This window comes from Strix aluco, chromosome 29 (assembly GCF_031877795.1).
Source record: "Strix aluco isolate bStrAlu1 chromosome 29, bStrAlu1.hap1, whole genome shotgun sequence".
NCBI classification, from domain to species: Eukaryota; Metazoa; Chordata; class Aves; order Strigiformes; family Strigidae; genus Strix; species Strix aluco.
In genome coordinates this window covers 6,033,845-6,056,407 of record NC_133959.1, presented here as the reverse complement: position 1 = coordinate 6,056,407, position 22,563 = coordinate 6,033,845, and the positions used below count along the sequence as shown (strand labels likewise).

The 22,563-nt window shown below is 47.5% G+C and overlaps 1 protein-coding gene across 10 annotated transcripts in view; it reads right to left on the bottom strand.

Annotated features, from left to right (window-relative positions):
* PIP5K1C (phosphatidylinositol-4-phosphate 5-kinase type 1 gamma) overlaps positions 1 to 22,563 on the bottom strand; it is a 50,708-nt gene that overhangs the window by 18,765 nt on the left and 9,380 nt on the right. For all 10 annotated transcript variants that reach the window (XM_074808940.1, XM_074808941.1, XM_074808945.1 and 7 more), the window contains exons 2-6: positions 6,854 to 6,885; positions 4,444 to 4,530; positions 4,007 to 4,137; positions 3,291 to 3,408; positions 1,222 to 1,374 (exon numbers count right to left, since the gene is read on the bottom strand). In XM_074808940.1, coding sequence (XP_074665041.1) covers positions 1,222 to 1,374; positions 3,291 to 3,408; positions 4,007 to 4,137; positions 4,444 to 4,530; positions 6,854 to 6,885 — 521 coding nt within the window. The remainder of the gene's footprint in view (positions 1 to 1,221; positions 1,375 to 3,290; positions 3,409 to 4,006; positions 4,138 to 4,443; positions 4,531 to 6,853; positions 6,886 to 22,563) is intronic.

The following is a 22,563-nucleotide window of genomic DNA, read 5'->3' as shown; positions in this document are numbered from 1 at the left end:
ACTCTGCTTCCTTTCCACTGACTCCTTTTACACCGTGGGGGTTCCCCAAGAACAGCAGAGATCATGTGTTAGCACCCCAGTAACCCACAAACATTGGAGTGCTACAAGCAGCACCTGACTCTGCGCCAGACAGGTAAGTTCAGTTCGTTACACTGATTGCTAGCCAGGACAACTGTGGAATTCAGAACAGTGCAACTCCATTCCCACTCAAAACCCTCCACCGGGTTTACTCCATACAGTAGGTAACAGGCAACACCTTCCAGGAAAGCTCATCCTGCCCAGGAACTTGACTGTCCTTGCAAAAGCAAGTGCCTGGCTGTCAGTTACATACAGACACCCTGTCTCACCTTGGCAAATTCTCCCTGGTTAATACTGAGCAAGTCAAGTATTTTCATAAAAAGTGTATGATCACATAAATCAAATCCACTGCAATACGCATGCAGATGGGGCAGCATTAACATCGCTTGCCATCACCTTCCCCTTGGCATCTCCACAGCAAACCCCTGGGTGGTTCTAACTGAACTTCAGTGACCTCATCTGTAGAGCTGGACCCTTCACCACAGTTCCACAGGGAGACAGCTCCTGTTCTACACACCAAAACATGGCGTTTGGTTCCGATTTACTAGTTGTCACCACAGGCAAGTCCTCTGGGTCTCAATATATTGCCTTGCTAGCCCTGAGACAGGCAACAATTATCTGCAGCAGAGTGGATGTGCGAAGCTGGCTGGTACTGGAGGAGTCTTTAGCTTGGTACTGCAGCTGGCAGGAGCCAGGACAAGCAGCAACTGCCTTCAGAGTAACTGTTAAAACACCAGATGGGGAGGTATCCAGCAACAGCAGCGGTTTCCCCACAAAATCAAGGTGGCCGTGTTACTGCAATCGTCAGCCATCCTCAAAGCCAGGCTGAGGCAGATGCACGGTGCCAAGTGAAGAAGATTGAATTAGTGCTGGGAAAAGGACACCCAGAAGCACACATCTGGGAAGCCATTTTCAGGCCAGAACATGCCTACAAGCCATGGCACAATCATCTGCCTCAAGTTTACCCACGGAGTCTGCAAATCATTGGCAAGATTTGTGCTTCTGCAACTGGCTTCATGACACTCTGTTAACACTGTCCCTGGCTCAGGACAGGCAGGCCACAAGAAACCCAGGTGGAGGACATGCCCCGTGCGATGCTTTAGACAGAAAAACTGCCATGACAAGCCCAAGGGTGATACGCACCATGTAGTAGCCAGGAAGGAGCTTCTGTAGGAATTCAGCTTCCTTGTGCATCACAGTTTTTATGATGAATTCATCGTCGCTGGTGACATAGAAGAGGGAGCCGCTGGCACCAGGGTTCGACAGCTCTATCAGAGGCTCGTTACATAATGAATACTACGAAGGAAAAGAAAAAAGATGATGTTTTTAGCCCCCACTCGTTGCACCTTGAGTTCTACGCCCTTGAGGGCTTTCCCCACATGTTGTCTCCCTGTGAGATTAAGGGGTAGCAAAGCTTAAGTGAGAACTATTTTTATTATAGGTTAGGTCTAAGCAGCAAAGCTGATGCACAATTTACAATTAGAGACCGAGATTACAGTTCAGAGCATCCCAACTGCTCAGAATCAAGCTAATCATCTGCTTTCAGTAACACCCAGGCTTCATAATGACATCTTATCTTTTCCTATTGTGCGTGTACACGTGTATCACATTTAGGCTTCTTTCAGCACATTACCACAAGGGCAGACGGAAAGAGAGGATTTTAAGAGACATGACAGTCTGCTCAGGGTACCACGTATCACCGTGCTGGAGGGAACACAATGCGCTGGCTGTTCTCAGCAGCCTCCTCTGGCCTTGTGCTGCCCTGCTACAGAGGATTTTTACAGCCATATCTCACCCCCCTCAGTCCTGCTAGAAACACATGAAAAGTATTAGACCAGGTGTCCAAACAAGAAGAGGGATCAGCGCCGGGTAAGCACAGCAAGGGGTACTGCATTGGGAACTGAATTGGGAAGACATTTCTAGACATCAGTATGCAAACAGCAGGTCCTCAAATGAGGACGTGCCTTGCAGCAGGAAAAAAAAAGAAGAAAGCGCAAGCACGCACGTGCACTTTGCAGCCAGGTCCCAACCCCAAGGTAACTGCGTAGGTCGAGTGGGTTCAGGGCAATATCACGTCGGAGCTGCCCCAGCAAGAGGCAAGATAGGGAGAGGGAGGTAGGGTGTGTAAGGGACATAATCAGAGCAATAAATTCAAAGCTCATCACTACGTACTGAAAACAGCTTTCAGCCCTGCACAGATTAATGATCCAAGACTTTATCAAGTTAATTATCTCATGCATAATTAAAGACATTTGCAGGCAAGAGAGAATCAGGGGAAGCAGAAGCAACAAATCAGAGCTGTGACCTTTGAGACTGAGGCAGGCTCTCTGCCTCACCCAAGTTTTGAACCACTCATCAAACTGGCCAGCATTATCTTGGATGGCACAGACAGGGACCACTGTTATTGTCAAACTGTGCAATGGCACAGATTGGTTTCTACTGGTAGGTGTTCAGCTACGATTACCTCTGTCTACAGCTGAAGCCAGAAAAAAAGGGCTATTAAGAAAGGTGGTGGGCATGCACTTATTTGGATGCATTGTTCCCTTCCCCGGTTCAACAAACACCCTTTTTCAAAGAGCAGGACGTCACATACATGCAAGGGACCAAGTTCAACCCCAGTGTTCTCCAAGCTCCAACAGCTTGTACTACCAGGTATTTTAAAAACAGCCTTTCCAGCTCTGAGGAGCTTTCTGAGCACAAGAACAAGCTGTATTTTATTCTGTCTTTGTAAGATGATTAAAATAACTACACTCACATAGCTCTTGAGTGAGTACACAGGAAAAATTCCCATCTTTGTCCTCAGAGCCCCAGGGGACGTTACAGGGTTGCACCCAGCAGAACACAACTCCTTTTGCTTGTAAACACAGTAAGTTATTGTCACCACAAGCAACAGAAAGGGAACCCCACTGCACAGCTTACACAGCACACACTGGATGCAGATCATTTCCTTTCCCTCCAGTGTAACCTTGTGGTAAGCTTCGCAAATGAAGACTTCGGCTGAGTGGTGCTGGTCTTGCTGGGACTGTCACTGGATCTCCTCCAAAACTGAACAGAGCCCCTAAATCCATAGCCTGTTCCCACTCCTTGCTGGGATCAGAACAATTCCTCAACGCTTTTCTGTCTGTTTTAGGCAAGAGTTGCTGACAGTCTTGATTTAGGGGCAGATTTCTTGCATTACTCTAAACCATCTCAAATAAAGGAGGAAAACATACCAAATAATCATCTGGACGAATGCCAAAGAGTTCTCGGAAGTACCGAAAAGCCACTGGTGCGTAGGTCTTGAACCTGAAGTCAGCATAATGGTGAGCCGGGGTGAGATTACTCCCTTCGCTGCACAGAACAGACATTACATGAGCAGGGCCTCTGCATTCACCAGATATGTACAGTCACATCAAGGCGACCGCCTATTTAAGATTAGTTGAGCCTTGCAAAAAGACATCTTAGTAACAACAACAAGAAGCATCTTTCTTCCGTGGCAGGACAACAGGAAAATAGGTTTTAAATTATCTACCAAAATCTATTTCCAAACAGTGCAAGGAACAAGCACTTGCCAAGCAGAATATATTTACACAGAGCATGTAGCTTTTATGAGCCTTGTTTCTTCACAGAATTAAAGAATGAGTTTCTTCCATCTCAAACATGGTATAGCTTTGTGGGAAAAATTCTAAATGGACAGGTAGAAAGAAAAGCACGTAGGAGGGTAACAAACTCAAGCATACAGTACTGCATCTTCCACTGTACCTCCTTGCAAGTCAGTGTACTGCAGAATCTAACACTTCCCACTGTTACGTTTGTACGTAAGGATGCATATTTAAAACATTCAGAGCATCCAACTCTGAGCTAAAGACAGATGGAAGCTCTCTTGAAAAATCAGTGAGAGGAAAAGAAATAGCTCATCCACTTGTTTTGTTTCCCCTGTCTCCCTTACCTTGGGAAAAAAATGCTCTCCACCACGTAGAAGTCCTGCATCAGGACATCTCTCTCTGGCTTGGAGCTCAGATTGCCGACAGTATATCCAATCCCCAGCTGGATGGCCCCCTTCAGAGTGGATGAGGTGGTCTGACAGAAAGAAAAGGGCAGTCAGTGAGCATTTCACAGCAGATTATCACAGTAACATCCCCTGTACTACAACACAGTCATGTCTACAACCTCTGTGGGGTCATCTCGGGCACTACATACTGCTAAACGAGTTCAAGCAGCTGCTGAAGAGATGGATTAAGGCTTCCAGGTTTGCCATTTGCAAGATTATGCAGTACAAGGGTGCTGCCTAAAATCTAAATCAGATTGGCAGCTATTGGGTCCCAACTTCTCTTCTCAGCCTGCCACTGACACATAGGTCTCACTCCCCACTCCCCCAAACCAAACCTTTTTGTAGGTGGTTTCACCAGAAGCATCAACGCCTCGATGACCTATCTTCTTCCCTTGTCCAGGCTGTCCTGGTAGTGACGGTCCCTGCAATGAAAGAGGATGGCTAAAGCCCAGAACAGCAGCTGACCTGGCTGACGAGAACAAGCCGAGCAGCACAGGCACAACCACGCTACCACAGCTGTAAAGGACAGAGGGATTGCTCTCTGCTGCTGGAGAAAAATCTGCAGGGTGCAAGCAGGTGTGATCGGCACCGGCAAGCTTTAAACAAGGCTGTTTGAATTACACCTCCATCCCTCAAGACAGGAGTTACAACACCCAACCACTCCATCTGACACCCTCAGTACTAACTGGGCTGAGTCCTCAGCAAAGATGCTGAGCTCAGGAAAGATCCGCTTGCTTCCCAGCTGCAAAGATCCCCCCGTTGCTTGACTGTGGTTTCTCACTGATTTAGAATAGTGATGTATTAAATCAAACAGCAAGAGAAGTTTATTCTTAAAAATCCCATGCCCTCAGGTGTCATACCAATACCTTGCGCTTCACTGGAGAAATAAGAGACGGATAACAGGGACAACACAGCCCCAGCCTGTGTTCACATGGAGATAATCCATTTAAGTGAATCTCATTTGTTTACAATTGAAAGGACGAGCCCACACAGGGTGAACTGCAAGAACAGCTCTTCCTGAAGTTTTGCAAAGAGTTTACAGAAACACTGTAGGACTGACAGCACTTTGGAGGGAGAACAAATCTACTCCTACCCCATTCTCCTCCTCTTACCTGTGAGTCTGCCTGGGCCTTTTTTTTGCTGATCCAGGCGTGAGCTAATTGTGGCTGCACCCTTTAACAAGCCACTGGAAGCCTGGTTTGTGTTGTTCGATACAGTTCCTTTTGCAGCCCCTGGCACAGGGCCTCTGCACTCTGCCACAGAGCAACATTTCACCTACTCCCCAGCTCTCCCACCACCCCAGCCAATTACAGAGCCTAGCAGAGAGCTAAAACTACCCCTGAGCCCCCAGAGACACTTTGGGGTTTGTTACGTTATAGAACAGCCAGGCTTTGGATGTTCCTCTAAGCAGCGCGCGGAGAGATCCACGGTCACTTCCCAAGTGACAATATTATATCGCGCTCTCAAGTGCCGCACAGACCCGTCTCTCAGCACTGATGTCTACAGCAGACAATGTATAATTTTGTTCAGACTACAGAAGTTCTTTTGTCTTAGCTTTTAATCAAGAACTTGCAGCTATTCCTGGTCAAACCACTTGTACTTCTGGTATTAAGGGGCAGTCTGATTTCTCCTTCAAAAATGTTATTTCCTACTCTGTTTTAAACGTTTAGCACAGCCAGGCTTGCTTCCGAGTGCTCCTTCTCCAAGCAGTCGTGATCAGCAGTACAGCTTATCCCTTCCTTGCAGCTTCTAACCAACAAGCTGGATCCTATTACACACAAGCTCAAGCTGTATCGTCCTGCCTCGCGCCACACGGCTCATCATCGTGCTCTCAGAGCAATGAACAGACACAGGTCCTGGTTAAGAGATTGCCATCATATGAAATGCAGTAACTAAAGTCCCTCCCACAGTCTCTTGCTCTACCTGTGACTGTGTTTCCAGGGCAAGAAAAAGCAGGGCTATTTGTGCATTGAACAAAGCACTCAACTTTCACAGAAGTTCAGCTTCCTACCATGCTTATTTCTGGGAAAGCAGAAAATAAGCAAGTGCCACATTCCTGGCAGTTTTATGGGAAGATTTTTGCTATTCATGTACACAAATGCTCATCATCCCAGGTGAGCAATGTAAAGGGGTATGTCAGAAAATTAGATCAATCGAGAAGCGTTTGAACACGATGCCCTAAACGAAGAGTGTGGGCTTCAGGGAACAGCTTTCAAGCACAGATCCTCCTACTAGATTCCCTGCTGCCAACTGTGAAGAGTTTTGCTCCAGAAGGTAACAGTGATTCAGCAACCTGTGACCTGGATTATCTGGGAGAGAAGATCAGTCCCTCGAGAAGTTCCCCTGTTTTATGGCTTGACGCGCTCCCAGGAGTGGGCGAGACCCAACACGGAGATCTGGAGATGCCCAATACATGGATTCTCCATTTATCACCTTCAGGTTCTGGTGTAAAAGAGGTGCCCTCAGCCACTTACAGACATAATGGATCATGCAGCTAAAACTGGTGACATGGTGGGCATAATCCTTTCAGATCCCTTCTGTGGCTGTGCTGATGCCAACACAGGAACTCCAGAGACCTGCCACTAATTTTCTTTCTCCCAGATAACAAATATCAAATTTTCTGTAATCTTAAATGTGTTCTGAAATCCAGCTCTGCTCAAAAAAAGTCAGGCAGAAGTGTTTCCTAGAGCTCTGTGGTCTCATTTTTCAGCATGGGATTTTCAAGGCCAGCTTTACACATCTCACCTCGGTGATGGCTGCCTTCTTCGACGCTAGACCTGAGGAGAGAAGGGAAGAGCATCAGTAAAAGTAGGGATATCAGGAAAAAAACCAACCACTGAGAAAATAGCCTAATGCTTCGCTCTTTCAAGCGAGCTGGCAAGCCTTTAAAGCAGGTAGTTTTGCTCAGTTTTCAGTTTCACTAGTGCAGGAGGCTGAAGTTATAGGGGTCACTCAAGCAATTTCATATGCAGAAACACAAAGATGCACAATTTTTCCTAGCAATAATGTTTCCTTCAGTAGAGAGAGTTCTTGTAAATCCCTGCTGCACGGTGAGCCGTGGGTCCACACTACACTGAAGAGTTGGTTACGTACAGAAGCCCGGAGACACACTTAAGCAGCTGCTTTCCAGCCACTCAGAAGGCACTTGACAAACTATATTGATAATTGAATCTATTTATAGAATCCAAAGTCCAAATGTATTGCAAAAATGGATGCATCATTTATCTCTAACACTGCCTTTGGGAGAAGCCACCATTACTCCATTACAGCGAACGGTGAGAAATTAGGATTTTGCCTAAAGCTTTCAGATATATAATCACAGCTGGAAACAGGGGCCCAAACCCTCCTCTAACACGAGTCCATCTTTCCGCTTCCTCGCACAAGCCCAAGTTTGCAAGGAAATCCTTATTTTTAGACAACAGTGAGAAGAAACTCCTCTGCCACCAGCCCCACAAGGTGTTTGCTGACCTGAGAGCCTCACGTGTGGGACCACAAGCTCCAGCCCATCTGGCTCCGGAGAGCCACCGTGAACAAGGATCAAGAGCTGCTTAAGAAGAGCTCCCCACCCCGTCCCGCAGCACAACACCCCCTGCCAAGGCGGCTCCCCAGCCTCCCCCAACCACCTCTGCATGCAGAGCCCAGTCATTAGGAGGGAAGCCCACTCGCAAACAATGCAAACCCACTCGCAAACAATGCAAACCCACTCGCAAACAATGCAAACCCAAGTGTTTCCATCTGTTTCCAGGTGCGAGTCTGCCACCCTGTGCTCCTGTCTGAAGTGTTCCTACAAGCACAGATCGTTAAACAACCCACAATCCTTTAAAAAGGGCTTAATTTCACAAGAAACCATCGAGTGCAGCTTGAGACTCCTGGCTCTGCAGAAAGGCTCTTCCAACCCCTCAACTTTTCCTCCACTTGAGGGCAATGGGTGGATTACACAACCTGCTGGTACGCAAGTCCTCTGACTCGAGAGGGATATCTACACCCAAGCTGGGGGGGTGGTCCCTCTCCAGAGGAGCGGGAGATGTCCAGCCCTCCCAGCTGAAAAGCAGGAAAAGCCCCAGAGGATCCAGCCCAACACACTGCTGCGTCAGCATCTCCCTCATTTGGCCACAGAGGAGCTACGATGATTTAGCTGGGGTAACTGCTTATCTTCCTCAGATACAAGCAGTGATGCTTCAGGGCTTGTTTCAAAAGGAGCCTGAGCAAGAAGTTGGGCATAACAGGAGCACAATGCTCTGCAGATGCCAACAGCTCTCAGAGAGGGCACGATTCAGTTGTATTTCAGGACATATTTCAGACACTGGGAAGCAAAAAACCAACAAACCCAACAAAAGCCCCTTGGTGGTCACAGGGCAGATGAAACTGCTCTCCATCAGAAGTGCTGAGGTTATCTCACCATCCTGGTCTCTGCAAACTGGGGATCCCCTGGTGCAAAATGGGTCTTGTCGATGTGGCAACCTGAACTGTCCACAATGCAACCCCCCAGCCCAGCAGCTTGGCCCACGTCTGCAAAGCTGGAGTGGCACAGGAAGATTCACTTCTTGTTGTTTTGTTTTACACTGTGCTCTCTAGTGCCCAAGTTTCACATCAGGAACAGAATCACAGGACTGCAGCAAAGGTCTGAAATCCTGCTCCCTCCATGAGAGATGCACCGCACAGTCCCATCTCAACCCGGAGAACAGGGGGCGAGCAGAGTGGGAGCCCCTCACCCCTGCAGAGCAGCTCCTCTCCAGCACTGCCCTGGGTTGCACAAGGGGCCGTCACCGCGTGTGATGGGCAACGTGAAACCCCGTCACTCCCTCCAGCTCTTTGGGACTGCACCAGCACGCAGCTCAGAGGACCACTGCTAGCTCAAACTCTGCATTTTTGCGCTGAAAACTTAGTTCTTTGGCCTAAGACAACACAATTTTATGATCATTCAACAACAAGCCCCGCAGTGGCCAGGGGAGCAGGAGATATGGCATGAAGTGAGCATTTGGCTAACGAACTTTCAGGGCATGAGCTGGAGTAGCAACTCAAGACCACAGAGGAACCCAAAGGGGCAAATGGTGCTCCAGGTTGAACACTGGAAATCGCTGGGAACACACTGCAGCCAAGAGGGCCCTGGGCCAGGGAGACTGTGTTCTCCCTGCCATGGCCACAACCACTCCCCTACTGCACTAATCTCTTTTTTGCACTTTGTCACAATTCCAGAGCAGGAGATTATCTTTAATTTTGTGATAATTACCACAAGCCACTTTCATTCCCAGCTTTTAAGTGTCTGCTGCTGTACACATACCAAAAGTGGAATCTACACCAAGCGCCTGCGTTAAGGAAAGGTACCAGAGGTGAGGAACTGCGGATCTCCAGGAGAAAGGATGCTTCAGGTAGACAACAGCATCGCCAGTAAAACCTCCCTACCCGCCCCTCCAAAAAAAAAAAAAAAAAATTTGCTTTATGAAATCAACTTGTCTGGGCAGAAAATGAAAAAAATCTTCCACTGGCTACTCAGTGCATGGCACTCGGCTGTGCTCATCTCAAAGAGGCTGACAGATGGCCCTGCGAAAACCGATTTAACTCCAGCTTCAGGGTTATACAGCCATGAGAGACAGCATTCAGGTTCGTGGGGAACAGGAGCTTTGCTGCAGGAAGTTTCAACAGTTAACAAGCTAACTGAAATGATTCTTATCTGATTTGGTGCAGCTTAGCGAGGGTGTATTCAGAAACGTGACAAGTGGCTCTGGAAGGGGAACCCCGGGATGAAGCCCCAGCTCTCCGCCCTGCCTCCAGCTTGTGCCTGGCTTCTGCAGTGCCTTTCATGCACACTTGACCTGCTGCCTTCAGTTCCTCTTCTCGTCAGTGCACAGCTTTGAGTTGACCCTATCCCAACGCTCAAGCTCCTGTGGAGCCTCAGAAATGCTTCGGTTGCAGCATTCGGCAATTCTCATCTCTGCCTTAACATCTGCTTTTTCCATATGCCTCTCTATTCACAGCCACAACCAGCCTGCCCATCCCCGCCGCAATGCTGACACCCCACAGGACAGGGAGGAATTTACTCCTGGAAACCCTCTGCACATTTACTGTCCGACACAGAAAAGGACTCTCAAGTTTTAGCTCTACCATGCCAGAGGAGCACAAACCTACACGAGATGAGATATTCCATTGTTCCTCTTATGCAATACACTGCATCAACAGATGGTGTTCAGACCTTTTTAGGCCCCTCACCCTCCATTTACACGTTTGATTGCTCGATCCCAGTAAGCAAAGGACAACACAGGCTAGCAGGGGGGCTGCTACTCACAAAGGAAACCCTCATTGTTACCCAGTTCATCAGACAGCCTTATCGGTGCATCTGAACTCACAAAGTGGTGCAGGGTTGGGATCAGAGCAGCTCCCTTGGCTCCTCCAGCCCACAGACTCTCCAGATGCTGTCATCAGGGGAATGCAAGTGATGGCAGAAGCTGAGAAGTTAGAATTGTTGAATCTTTGGGCTTAAAAGCAAACTTCATGAAACTCAGAATATATTGCCCTTGATGTCTACAACTTAGAATGAGTTTAAGTGCAAAATATAGGTTTCAAGTTTTGTTTACATGCAGAGAATACATTTTAAAAACTAATCAAGGAAAAAAATGTCACTCAGATTTCTCAAAACCAGCTAAGGCAAACTGACTCGCAAAGCCCCTTCATTATAAACCTGGAAAGAGCCACGAGAGGCTTCTATCCACCGAAAAGGAAGTTAAGAAAGCTTACAAACATCCAGCAGAAGCCTCCTTTAAGATCTAACAAAGAAGTCTTCTTTATAAGACCGTTGTATACACACACACACACATATATAAGTATTTGATGCTTTATGATGCTCTAGAGAAGTCAAAGCAAAGTTGCATAACAGGGAGATTTATCTGGACTCCTTTCTTGGGTCAGAGATGGTGCTGCATCTTTAATAAAGGCTTTACTTTATTAAAGTGTTTACGAGGAGATATACAATGTGACTGCAACTAAAAATACATTAGAATATAAACACCACGTAAGCTCTTCAGCTGCAGGCTGTACCAACATGACCCCTCCAAAAATGCAGCACACTAGAGACTTGCAATTTGCCACTCGCTCCCAATCGGGGTGGCAGTAATTGCAATCAAACATGGCTAGTTTTCAAAGTACATTCTCCAAAAGTGCTGGACCAGCAGTTTACATTTGTTGTTGTTGGCTTTTTTTATTTGTTCTTTGTTTTTGAACTACTGAGCTGACAGCAGCCTTTGCAAAACTGACATTTAATACTAACCCGGTGTAATCTGCTAGAAAGCTGTGAAATTCTGACAAGTCACACACACACACTGAAGGAGGTCTGGATCTAATTTTACACTTACTCAATCAAAACCAAGACATGACACACCTGAGCAACCCATTTAGATGGTAAGAGGAGGTGAAGACAGACCAGGATGCTGTGATTTATTGTTCAGACCGCTCTAGATGCAGCCCTGTCTGGTCAATGCATTATGTACAAAAGCATTAAGAAACAGAGTGCTAAGACATGAGCTGTGAAAGTTAAAGGCTATACACATGTAGCAGACGTGTTGCAGTCAAAATACAGAAAGTCTGAAAATGAAATGCATCCATCAAAAGAGACAGCTGTTACTTCCCGTAAGGGACTGCTGATAAAAAGAAATTAAAATTAAGGGGGGGTGGAGGAAGACAATTCAGAGAAGATGCCAGAAAACACGTCTCAGCTGAGAAGCAGCATCTGAACTAGCACAGGCAGCCAGCCGGGGCTTCCTGATGAGCCAGCACGAGCACCAGGCTGTACCAAAAGGGAAAGGCAGAAAGCACCTCTGAATTTCTTCTCACACTTGAAATGTGCGGCTTCAGCTCCCAGCACGCAGGAGCAGGCAGCCCAGGGCAGTCAGAGAGGAGGAGACACAACAGGGAACAGAAGCTGGACCCTCCTGGAGAAGGCAACTACTGACAGGCTGCCCTGCCCAGGCATCCAGGATGACCTACTTCTGATCATTAAACACATTTTCTTCCCATAAAACAACACAATTTGATTAGGATGAGAAACATCAAGTAAGCCACAATAGTAAATAAAAAGTTTGGGGTTTTTTCCCCCCTTAAATGCAGCATCTCTTGGCAGAAAGAGCTGTAGTTGACTGCTCTGGGCATGGAGAACTGCTTCAATGGAGAGCTTGTAGGAATAATAAGGAAATAAAGCAATGTGAGAAAGTCTCCTTGTTATATAGAATCTACATAGAGCTTTGATACCAAATTGTAGCCATTTCTCCCTGGAGCACTTGCTGAATGAATTTTTGGCATCATCTACACAAACTCGTGCTGGCCGAACACAGCCTAAACTCTCTCTCCACTGTTTAGCCCCATCCAGGAGGGTGCTGAGGCAAGGCTTGCTCCGTCCCTGGGGGCAAACATGGCAAGGGGAAGGAGAGACCCTGCCCCAGTGCACGTGCAGCGCAGGACAGCTCAATCACCATCCAAAGTCCAGCAGCAATTTGCAGACAGAAGAGCTGGCGGCAGCGGGCAGTATTCAGACCGGACTACCAGGAGCAGCCAGAGATAAGTAATCCCATTTAATCCCACCTTGGCTGCCCTGCTCTCCTCCCCGTCCTCTGCTTCCACGTACCACCCACATCAGCTCCATGCCTCGTTTTGCCATTTCAAGCACACAGGAACCACCTCCACTTTGTGGAGGGAAGATTACATTTGCAAACCATGATCTGCTGCACCAGCTCTATGTGCTGCACTCTTTTCCCGTGCCCTTTGTCTTGTTTATTTGAGCATAAACTCGTTAGGGGAAGGAATGGCATGGCTTGTACAAATTAAGGGAAAGAGCTGAATGTACCCTCTAGGTAGGACAGGGCCTCGGGGCACTGCCGTGATACCCACCCAACAGCAGGGACACAGCTTGCTCCCTCATTTCCACCCTGGGCAGCTTTTACCTACGAGCTCTTCCATCAGCCCGAGACGGGTGGGCAGCAGGAATCCCCTGAGCCAGCAGTGAGCCCCACACTCAGTCCTGCCCCAGCCACCCCTCCAGGTTTCTGCTTGAGGGATTTGAACCCCAAACCGGAGAAGTGCTCTCGCTGCTCCCTTGCCAGCACTCCCCAGGCATCAAGTAATTTAAGCCTTGTATTATAGAGCCCAGCTAGGGCTGCTCAGAGCAAAGCTTATGGAGCATCACCGCTGCAAGGGACGGCCACAAAGGGATGATTCTGCAGTAAAGGCACCTACCAGCCTATTTTATTTTTGTTTTTATGCAGAAACTCTTTCTGCCTCAGAAATAAATCTGTTTATTCCAGCTCAGGAGGCAGGGCAGAAGCTGAAGATGCAGGCGGGGAGTTAACACATTCCTCCCTCAGCTGCAGGTGCGGGACCGCATCCTGGGTGCAGCCCTCCTCGGGGAGCCACACTGCTGAGCCAGGACATACCATGCTAAAACGTTTCCTTGACAACTCACCAGAAAAGCGCTTACAGCACGGAAGCCCAATTACAGTGAGGAATGAGCAGGACAAGACCAGGGAAATGAAATTTAAAAAGAACTGATTTGTTTTCTTGTCTCGGATCAGCTGCGTGTAGAAAAAAAAAGGACAATTTCAGAGCGCCTAGCCCGAACCGTGTGACACAGCCGACAAAAAAGCCAAACAAAAATCTCATCAAGAGGAGCACACAATAGCTGACACCCAGTAGCGGAAAAGGCTGCAGCCGTTCGGCTCCACGTTCAACTCTGTAATTATGCAATCCAGTGGGATGTTCAGGCGAACATCTGCTAGATGGGAAAGGTGCAGCCTTATCTGAACAGAGTGTTCCCGCTCCCTTCCACGCTGCTGGTCACAGGAGGGCTGCGGAGTGGAACAACACACGCTCCCCAGCACGTCCAGAGCGGCCGAGCGCTCTCCCCACTGCCCACGTGGGCAGCGCAGGCAGAAAGGCGAGACGCTCCCAAGGTCAGGCAGCCCGGCACTGGCGTTAGGGATGCCAGCCTCTTCCTAGCCTCTGGCTTCTCTCTTTATTACAACCTTCACGGCCAAATCCAGAATTCACAGCAAAGCTTGATTAGGATTAATTAGAGACAGCAAACATCACAGCAGGAAGCGTAACCTCTCCAGGACAGAGACAACTCTCCGTGCCTGTGACGACATCCAGGCACAGTGGCACCACACTAAAACCACGACGCCAATTTGAGCAAGGCCGTAACAGGCTGAAGGACTTTGAAGTCACATTCCTTACAATCAGCCAGAAGAGCCACAGCAACATCCAGTTGCCCCCTTACCTTTGCTCAGGGGTAGGATAAACTTCGCATCCCCTGCTAGCGGGTCCCAACCCACCACCACGGCTCACGGGAGCATCTTCTGCCTGCTGGGAGAGCCGGAGTTCAGCAGCAAGAAGACAGAGAACCTCCTGTTGCCTTTCTAGTCGTGTTGCAAAAACATCAGGGACCTGAATGTAGTGCACGACCCCAGGCAGCCCTTGGGACCCTTTGTGTGTGTTCAGATGCAGTTTTCAGCTGCCACAAGGTCCCAGAGAGCCATTTCCCAACGGCAGGTCAGAGAAGCACACGGCAGCTTTGCAAAGGCTTAGTCCAGAATTCACTTCCCTCCTTTGTTTTCTGAGCGTTGCTATCTCCCTGCCTGCAGGCTCCTGCCTAGAAGCAGGATTCAGCACTTTTAAGGTGTGTCCTGCCTCTGTGCAGGGCAAGGATGCTCAGCTGCATCCTCCATTATGCTGTTCTCCACGTGCCACTAAAAGAGGGAGAAGCAAGAGCTGACTAATCCGAGGTTCCATACTGCTTGCCAGAGCCAGAGCAGTTGTTCTGCCCCAAACACACATGGTTTGTAGTGTGGCATGGCTCAGTGCTTCAGCTGCACGACCTCAGACCTCAGCACCTCCTGGCAGGTAGGGATTAGTGCCCTGGAGGCTCTTCTCCACCATCTGATCTTTGCAACTCGCTGTCTCTGCAATGATACCTGCAAGGCTGGTACCAGGCACAGGACAAGGAATCGGTGGTTGGAAAAAGGATAACTTCACTGTAGCCAATCCCAAAACCTCTTAAGCTGATAAATAGCACAGGATATTGTTACTGAGAGGGCAAAACCCCTTTAACTAGACAACAGGAGGATGCCTTTGCACAGCATCAGCTTGGTTCCCTTCACAATATTGCTTCTCTGGGGATATCATCCAAAGGATCTCAACCTGTCTTGGGAGAGCACTGGCAAGTCAAAGAAATTATTCAACCTGCTCGTTGGAGCAGCACAGCAGATACAAAGAGCACCGGACTGCAAGCTATACAAGACAGTGACAAACTATCCCCCCTATTTTATCTCTCAGCCCTTTTGCACAGAGGGTTCTGCAGCTAAACAGAGTCGGCACCTCTGATCCAGGAGGGATGGGTCAGATTGCTTATTGCTGCCACTACTTAAAAGCGTCTTCCTAGAGATGTTACTTGACAGAGCTTACTTCCCTTGCTCATTCACCGTCAAGAATTATTCTCGGACTAAATTACATCAAAATAGAAGAATGCAACTCAAGAAAGATATCTACCTCCCCAAATTTTCCATTTTCTGACCTTCTAAAAGATGTGTTGAAGTCCAGTTCCCACAGTCACAGCAGGTCAAGAAATCTACCTGAAGTTTCACAATAACCACCTACCACAACACCAGGATATACAGAAGTTACCACTGTAAAGCACAGCTTTGAAACTGTGGAGGCTCAGCATCCCAGCCAACAGCAATCTCCAAAGGAAAAACAGTTGTTTTGTCTGCAGGCCACCCTTCACAAGTCATCCTGAAGATGCACCTGGATTTTTAATGAGTGGGGTATTTCCTGATTTACTCCGTAGCCAAAGCTGCTCGGCTAAATCCTCTAAGATTTAATTCCACTCTTGCTAATGTTGCTTGACAGAGATTTTCTGAGGGTGCTCAAACACTGAAGACTTGAAAAGGGATTTCAGAATGGGGTCGTATACAACATGCGTCATTGGATATAAAGTCTTTTGCTAGGCTGCTCACATCAGGCTGAGTAAACTCTCCTCCACAAAACACTTCCAGGTTGCCACGGGTGCTGCTGACAACCCTGCAACATGCACACGGACGTAGAGATTTGCATCACAACACTGAGGACAAGGTCTGGGTGGGAGACATCTGTAACTTTCAAAACCAGATGTCAAGGCAAAAGCATCAGGTTGAGTTTCTGGACCTATTTTTAGAGCATGGGTTTGTGACACAGCCCCTCAAAGAGCATGTCCTCCACCCGATTCAGACACAGCTTTCAAGTGGACCAGGTCCCACTGAAAAAATGCAGTTAAAGACATGATAGGAAAGGCAGACCAGTGATCCATCTTTCAGAAATATACTTCTAACCAAACCTAAGCTTTTGCTGCCTGTAACAACTACACATTCAAGCTCTCCAGGCTGCACACAAGTCTCATCTGAGCTCGCTGGGCACCAAGCTATCAGAGATTTCTTGGCCTCATTCAAAATTAACTAGCCCAACTGACATGTGGCAGAAGGCCAGGTCTGGCTGGTGTTTTGCTGCTTCCCATCAGTGTCCTCTGCCCTTGTCACAGCACCCTCTTCCTGCACAGGCAACAGATTTCACACAACCCATCCAAACCCCACGGCAAGCCGCAGTGAGGGCCAGCCAGCTCCTTAGGAGCAAACTCTGCTTAGTCCATCCCAGCTAGTGCAAATCCCTTCCGCCAGATGGATCCTGTCCCTCCCTGGACGTGCCAACGCTTCCTCTGTCCCCAGACTGAGGGGGCTGGTACCCAGGAGGGGTACTGAGCCTCCAGTCCTCCTCCCCTCCATCAGGGCTGTGAGCAAACGTCCCCTGCAGCAGCAGCGGCTCTACACAGACCACATACCCACGTTGTGAGACTGAGGAAGGACCTCTAGGGCAAAAGCTAGTGCCGCAAGGCGTGGGGGGACTGTAGGTTAAGAATAAGTTTAAATTATTGCTCACCACCATGTTCTTTTCCTACCAGCCACGTCAAGACTTCTGCTCTCTGTGACTGGAGTGTTTCGGTCGGGTGCTCCTGCTCTGCTCTAACAAAGGCACCTGAACAGATGGAACAAAACAAGCTACAGCAGAACAAGCTCAAAAGATGAAGTGTGCTGCCAAAAATCGTAACTCAAAGTTCAGCAAGTAGTCTCTTCTCTCCCTGGGATCCTGGCTGAAGCATGGCAGCCAGTGACTCAGCTATCAGCTGAAAATAAGTTACCTAAAAATTAATGTAATTTTTAAAAGCACTTCTGGAGCTCTTAGTAGGACATACAAACAGGTGAGACACACATAGATGGCAGGAATTGCTAACAGGGTGCCTATGCTGGGCTACAGGGATATTTCAGTTGCATTACACCGATGATCATGGACAGCCTCCTCCAATACAGGTAACCACAGGCTGAAGGACAGGCTCCTTCTGGCACAGATCTGCAGCTTGCTCAAAAGCTAGGTCAGTAAAGCAGCTTCTCCAGCCCAGCCTGGAGGATTTTCAGTTGGAGGCTGAGCCAGGCATTTATTACTCCTATTTAACCAAGTGCAGCTATGTCAATTTATTTACTCATTCGGGAACAAGCTCTGCTCCAGACTCCGCACAGGTATGTGTCCAAACTAAAGATTCAAAAGAACAAAGAGCAAAATCCAAAAGAGCACTTAGACTCCCGAAGTGCTGCGTAGGCAGAACTGAAGCACTGATTACCCACAAACTCCTGAAGGCACCCCAGGTGCTGAGGACCCTTCAGATTTCTGGCACTATTTTCCCAGAGGCTGCAGCACACGTTCACACCCAGGTCAGCCAGCAGCCCCCCTGCAAGCGGCACCACCTGTGGGGTTCCGAAGAACAGAGACCACCACGGTCACTGCTGAGCTGTGCACCAGGCAAGCGCTGCGCTTACCCTTCGTATCCTGCACTGCACGGGATAGAGGAGTGGTCAAGGTCTTTCTGAAGTCATTTTGTGGTTTCTAGGATGTGTTTGATAGCAGACTGTTATGAGGTGAAAGAAAACAAGTTACCGTGGAGCTGAACAACAGCCAGCTGGGTCAGCTCTTTCCTCAGCTTTCCAGAACCCCCAGCTCTTGGGCTGCAGGCTTCGGAGCAGCCCTGCTTCAGTGAGAGTGGAGGAGAAGTGCATTCATTAAACACAGAAAGCTACAGCCGAAGAACATCAGGCTGCAGAGACAAGCGACCATCTCAGAAAGAGCCCAGTCTGGTTGGCCACGTGGCTCATACATGTGATTTAACTCTGTAAGCTCGAGGTGCAATTGGGAACAACTTCTGGTCTCACAGGTCCTAAAACAGAGTCCTGAACCACGAACAACTTCATTCTTGAGCCCTTCCCAGGGCTTTATTCAACATCTGCCTGATATAAGGAAAAACTGGGGATGCCTTATGAAGAACAGGTACAGAATAAAGTAATTCAGGACAGCAGCATCGAGCGAACTTCAGTCTAGCATTTCTGAATGACACAGAAGAATCTACAGGATATTTAACACTGTTTGCTAAGACTTTAATAAAACCAGAAATGAGGTAGTTCCGCTGAACGCTACAAGGCTGGATCAGCCAAACACACACTGCCACTGACTTGCGAAGGAGCGGGGGGACAGCACAATCTTCTGCATTTGGAGAGAAACAGAAGCCACAGCCAGGCACACAAACATCATACGTTCTCTCTGAAAAGCATCTCCAGGAGGACAACTCAGCCTCTTGCTCAGGTTTCCCCTCTCAGCTCAGCTGGTAGCTGCTGGCTCTCTGTTTTATGGTGGTGGTGTGTGTTGTGGGGTGGGAGGAAGAGAGACAGACGTGTGCAGTAACACTGCTCTCTGTGGGGAATATAAGATACACAGGGCTGACATGGGAAGTCCCATGGTTTAAACTCTACGTTTCCTGGCTCCCAACCCAGTAATCTTCTTCCAGGCCAGATGGCTCAAGCCTATAGATCCGTACCCACCAAGCAGCAGGGTTCCTCCAGCCTCACCGGTGAGGCCAGAGAGATTTTAACAGGTGAGTTACTTTTACAAAGCACAGCAAAATGGAAGTTAGAAGGCTTAGAACAGTCAGGGGCTGAAGGCTTTCCATGTGAAGAGAAAAAGGCAGGTCTGATGAAGCAGAACCATTCTGCAGATACTGCAACGCCATGTAAAGATGGATCTGACCAAGCTCTGAAGTTGTGGATGGGGCAATACTGCTTGGCTTTAACTTCATCAAAATGGGTGCACCAGTTTTGCCAGAACTTAAAGGCCAGCCATAAGGCAAAGGACATTTGGAGACAATTATCTTGGCAAGTCAAAGCAACCAAAAGCAGGAGCTCTAATAGAAAACACTAAGGAATGGGCAGCACTTGCCACTTCTGCCTATAATATATTACTTTTCCCTTTAGATGAGCAGCTGCCATTCAGGCGTATCTTATCCCTCCCTCCTCCAGGCCTTGGATTAAGTAATTTTTCACCCCACCTCACCCTTACGGATTGTTTTTCACCCCACCTCACCCTTACGGATTGTTTTTCACCCCACCTCACAGGAAAACTTGCATTTAAATTTCATTTCTTCAGGCACTGTAAAAACCCACCTTGTTCCCCTAGGTTACAGTTTGCTCTTCATGCTGGTTACCTCCAGCCTTCTCACGGTCCTAGTTTTCAGTTTAGAAAAAAGATTAAAAATAAAACGAATCTTTGTGTTTTAAAACCTGGGAGTTAGGGCAGTCATAGCATCTCTCTGAAATTGGTTATAAACCTTAAATCTCAATACCTCATGAAAGCCCGTGACTGCCATCCTACCAATACAAAGCCACAGCCTGCATGTATTAAAGGAAGTTCCTCCCGAATTACCACGTTCTTCGTAGCTGATGGAGTCCTGACAAGCAGCCCGTTACCAGCATTTCATCTCAGAAGTGTCTTCAATTTAATACCAGACTATATTGGCCAGCTCTGCATCTGGTATATGACGGGCAACCCAGCTTATTATACCAAAGTGAAATAGATAAGGCAATTGCTGTCTTTAACTGAAATAGAACTGTCTTGTCTGACAAAGTGCACAGTCTTTTTCCTTTTTTTTAAAGACAGACCCGTGTTTATCAGGACTTCGAGGCTCTCTGCAAAGGAGCTGCAGCGAAGACTGCAATTACACACAGGAAATGCATGGGGCCAGTCCATGAAGAAGCTGCAGAAGCAATTAGCAGTTTCAGGATATTCGCTCCTTCAGTTGCTCATTTTCTTTAATAAGCATTTTCTGGCATTACCAGTCTAGAAGCCTCTTTCTCAAAAGAGCGTCCTAGATAGTTAATCCACCAGTGACTCCTACTTAATACCGAAATGAAAACAAACATCCAACCCTCTGAGACTAAGGTGGAGAAAGACTATGTCATCATTTCTCTTCCATCAAAATTAATTTAAGCCCGAAGAGATGCCGGTTTGAGAGGAAGTATCCTGGAATTAAAAAAAACCAGTATGCATATCAAAAGCTACAAAATGCAGCACAATATGCACCCCCCAGAAAAACTTAATTATCTTGTATCATAAGTTATCATTACAGGAAAAAAAAAAAAAGTAGTAAATTAAGCAAAGACAATTGTTAGCCAGCCTCCCAGATTTCAGTTGTGATCACTGAACAAACAGTCCTTACCAACACAAAAGTTATCCCATAACGTGTGCTATTTAAACCCACAAATAATCACCACCTGTTAGGCCAAACTGAAAAACTTTGCCTTATTTCTGGATTCCACCTAGGCAAGTGTTTGCCCTGTAACTGAGGAGCATGTCATTTAACACTGACAAGCACAGCTTCAAGACGGTATAATTTTCTGCTGTCTTTGTTCCAGCTTTGAAGTCAGGGACTATTTTACATCTCTATAGTTTGCATTTCTGCCAGCAAATTCTATGCCGTTTTGTACGCTGCCCCCGTCAACACGCATCCAGACAGATGGCGAGAGCAGCACCAAATACATACAGAAAGGAAAACTGTCATTTTAAAGACGACACCCATTTAAAAGTGACATTTAAAGAGAAGACAAGCAGTTTCAGGTATTACATCTGCCCTCTCGGCAGCGCGTAGGCCTCCTGATCACATTACCCCTTCCTCTTGGCGTGGGGATGCACACGCTGCAGAACCGGCTGCACGGACAGAAACTGTGAAATCAAGAAATGGGAGAGAGAACCAAGTTTCACATCAGCATCTAAATGGAGTGACTGCATGAAGTGCCATCAGGCACACATTCAGGGAAGGAGCACTCAACCAGATGATGATTTTAGCCAGCTGCCTCCCTCTGAAAAATGCAGTAATGGACAATTTTGCTTTGAAAAATCCACAAAATTTTGTCCATCAGATGTGCAGAGAGACTATAGAAAGAAAACTACTGCAGCATCTTTGTCATCAGCTGCTGTATCCTGCCCACAGTAGGGGCTTTGATAATATTTTGCTTGCGCTACCGCCCAGGTCATGGAAAGTGCCAAAGACGACAAGCAAGCATTAAGTCACAGGCAAATTTCTCCTGTCTTTTTACAGCAGTTAGCAAAGTACCATCATTTCTGCCTTAAGAGTCTTCCCTCTCCACACATTAACTAGCACGGTGAACGCCATCAGTGTCACAAAGCCAGCGTGAACTTCGCTTAGAAGAATCCTGCAGGAAGAAACCAGGCCACCTGACCGGTGGCAATGGGAGACTCCAGCTAATCACCTTCCTTTTACTTTGTAAAATGGAAACTTGTGTTTCTAGGCCTTATGCCAAACCTGAAGGTTCTTCTTCAATCCCTCAGATCTTTAGGACCTCGAGTAAAATCAATGGACATCAGAGATGACAGCCAAAGTTGGGCTGCCAGAAGCTGACCCACTTCAAAGCGCTAACAAAACCCAGCAGGTTCCTAGAGCAGAAAACCAGCCGTGTCTCATCTCAGCTGTTGCAACCCCCAAGACCTTAGTGACCATGTTGACACATCGAGTGAGCAGTGCATACTGCTGGTGGTGTTTTCATCACTGATGTACGTGTTGGTAAGATCGGCTGTTTCAAGGTACAACAGCCTGCCGTGGGCCTTGCAATACTTTGGAGATGTGTCTTGAGCTTTGGACAGGTTTCACAAAATCTCTCAAAACTTGCCAATTACGTAAAAATATTTCTCAAGTGCTCCAAACCCTTTAAGCTGTATTGACATGCCAACCAAAATCGCTCCCAACACTCAAGTTGCTTAAACTGGTGCCAACTGGCCTTAATTACCTGAGCTCGTACAGCCCTGAATGAAAAACGAAAATCCATACACAGCCCTTCTGAACCAAACTCCAGTCACTGGAGGGCTGAAAGGACGAGCGTTAGAAACATGTTTATACAGGTATTCACACAATAACTGAAGCAGTACTGTAACTGCACTGCTGCCCAATTTCAAGTGGAGAAAAACCAAGTAAATATCCAAAAGCTCAGGAGGATGCTGTTAACTTGCCTTTTAAACAGAATCAGTTCCACCCACAAACCAGGAATTCCACCCTAAAA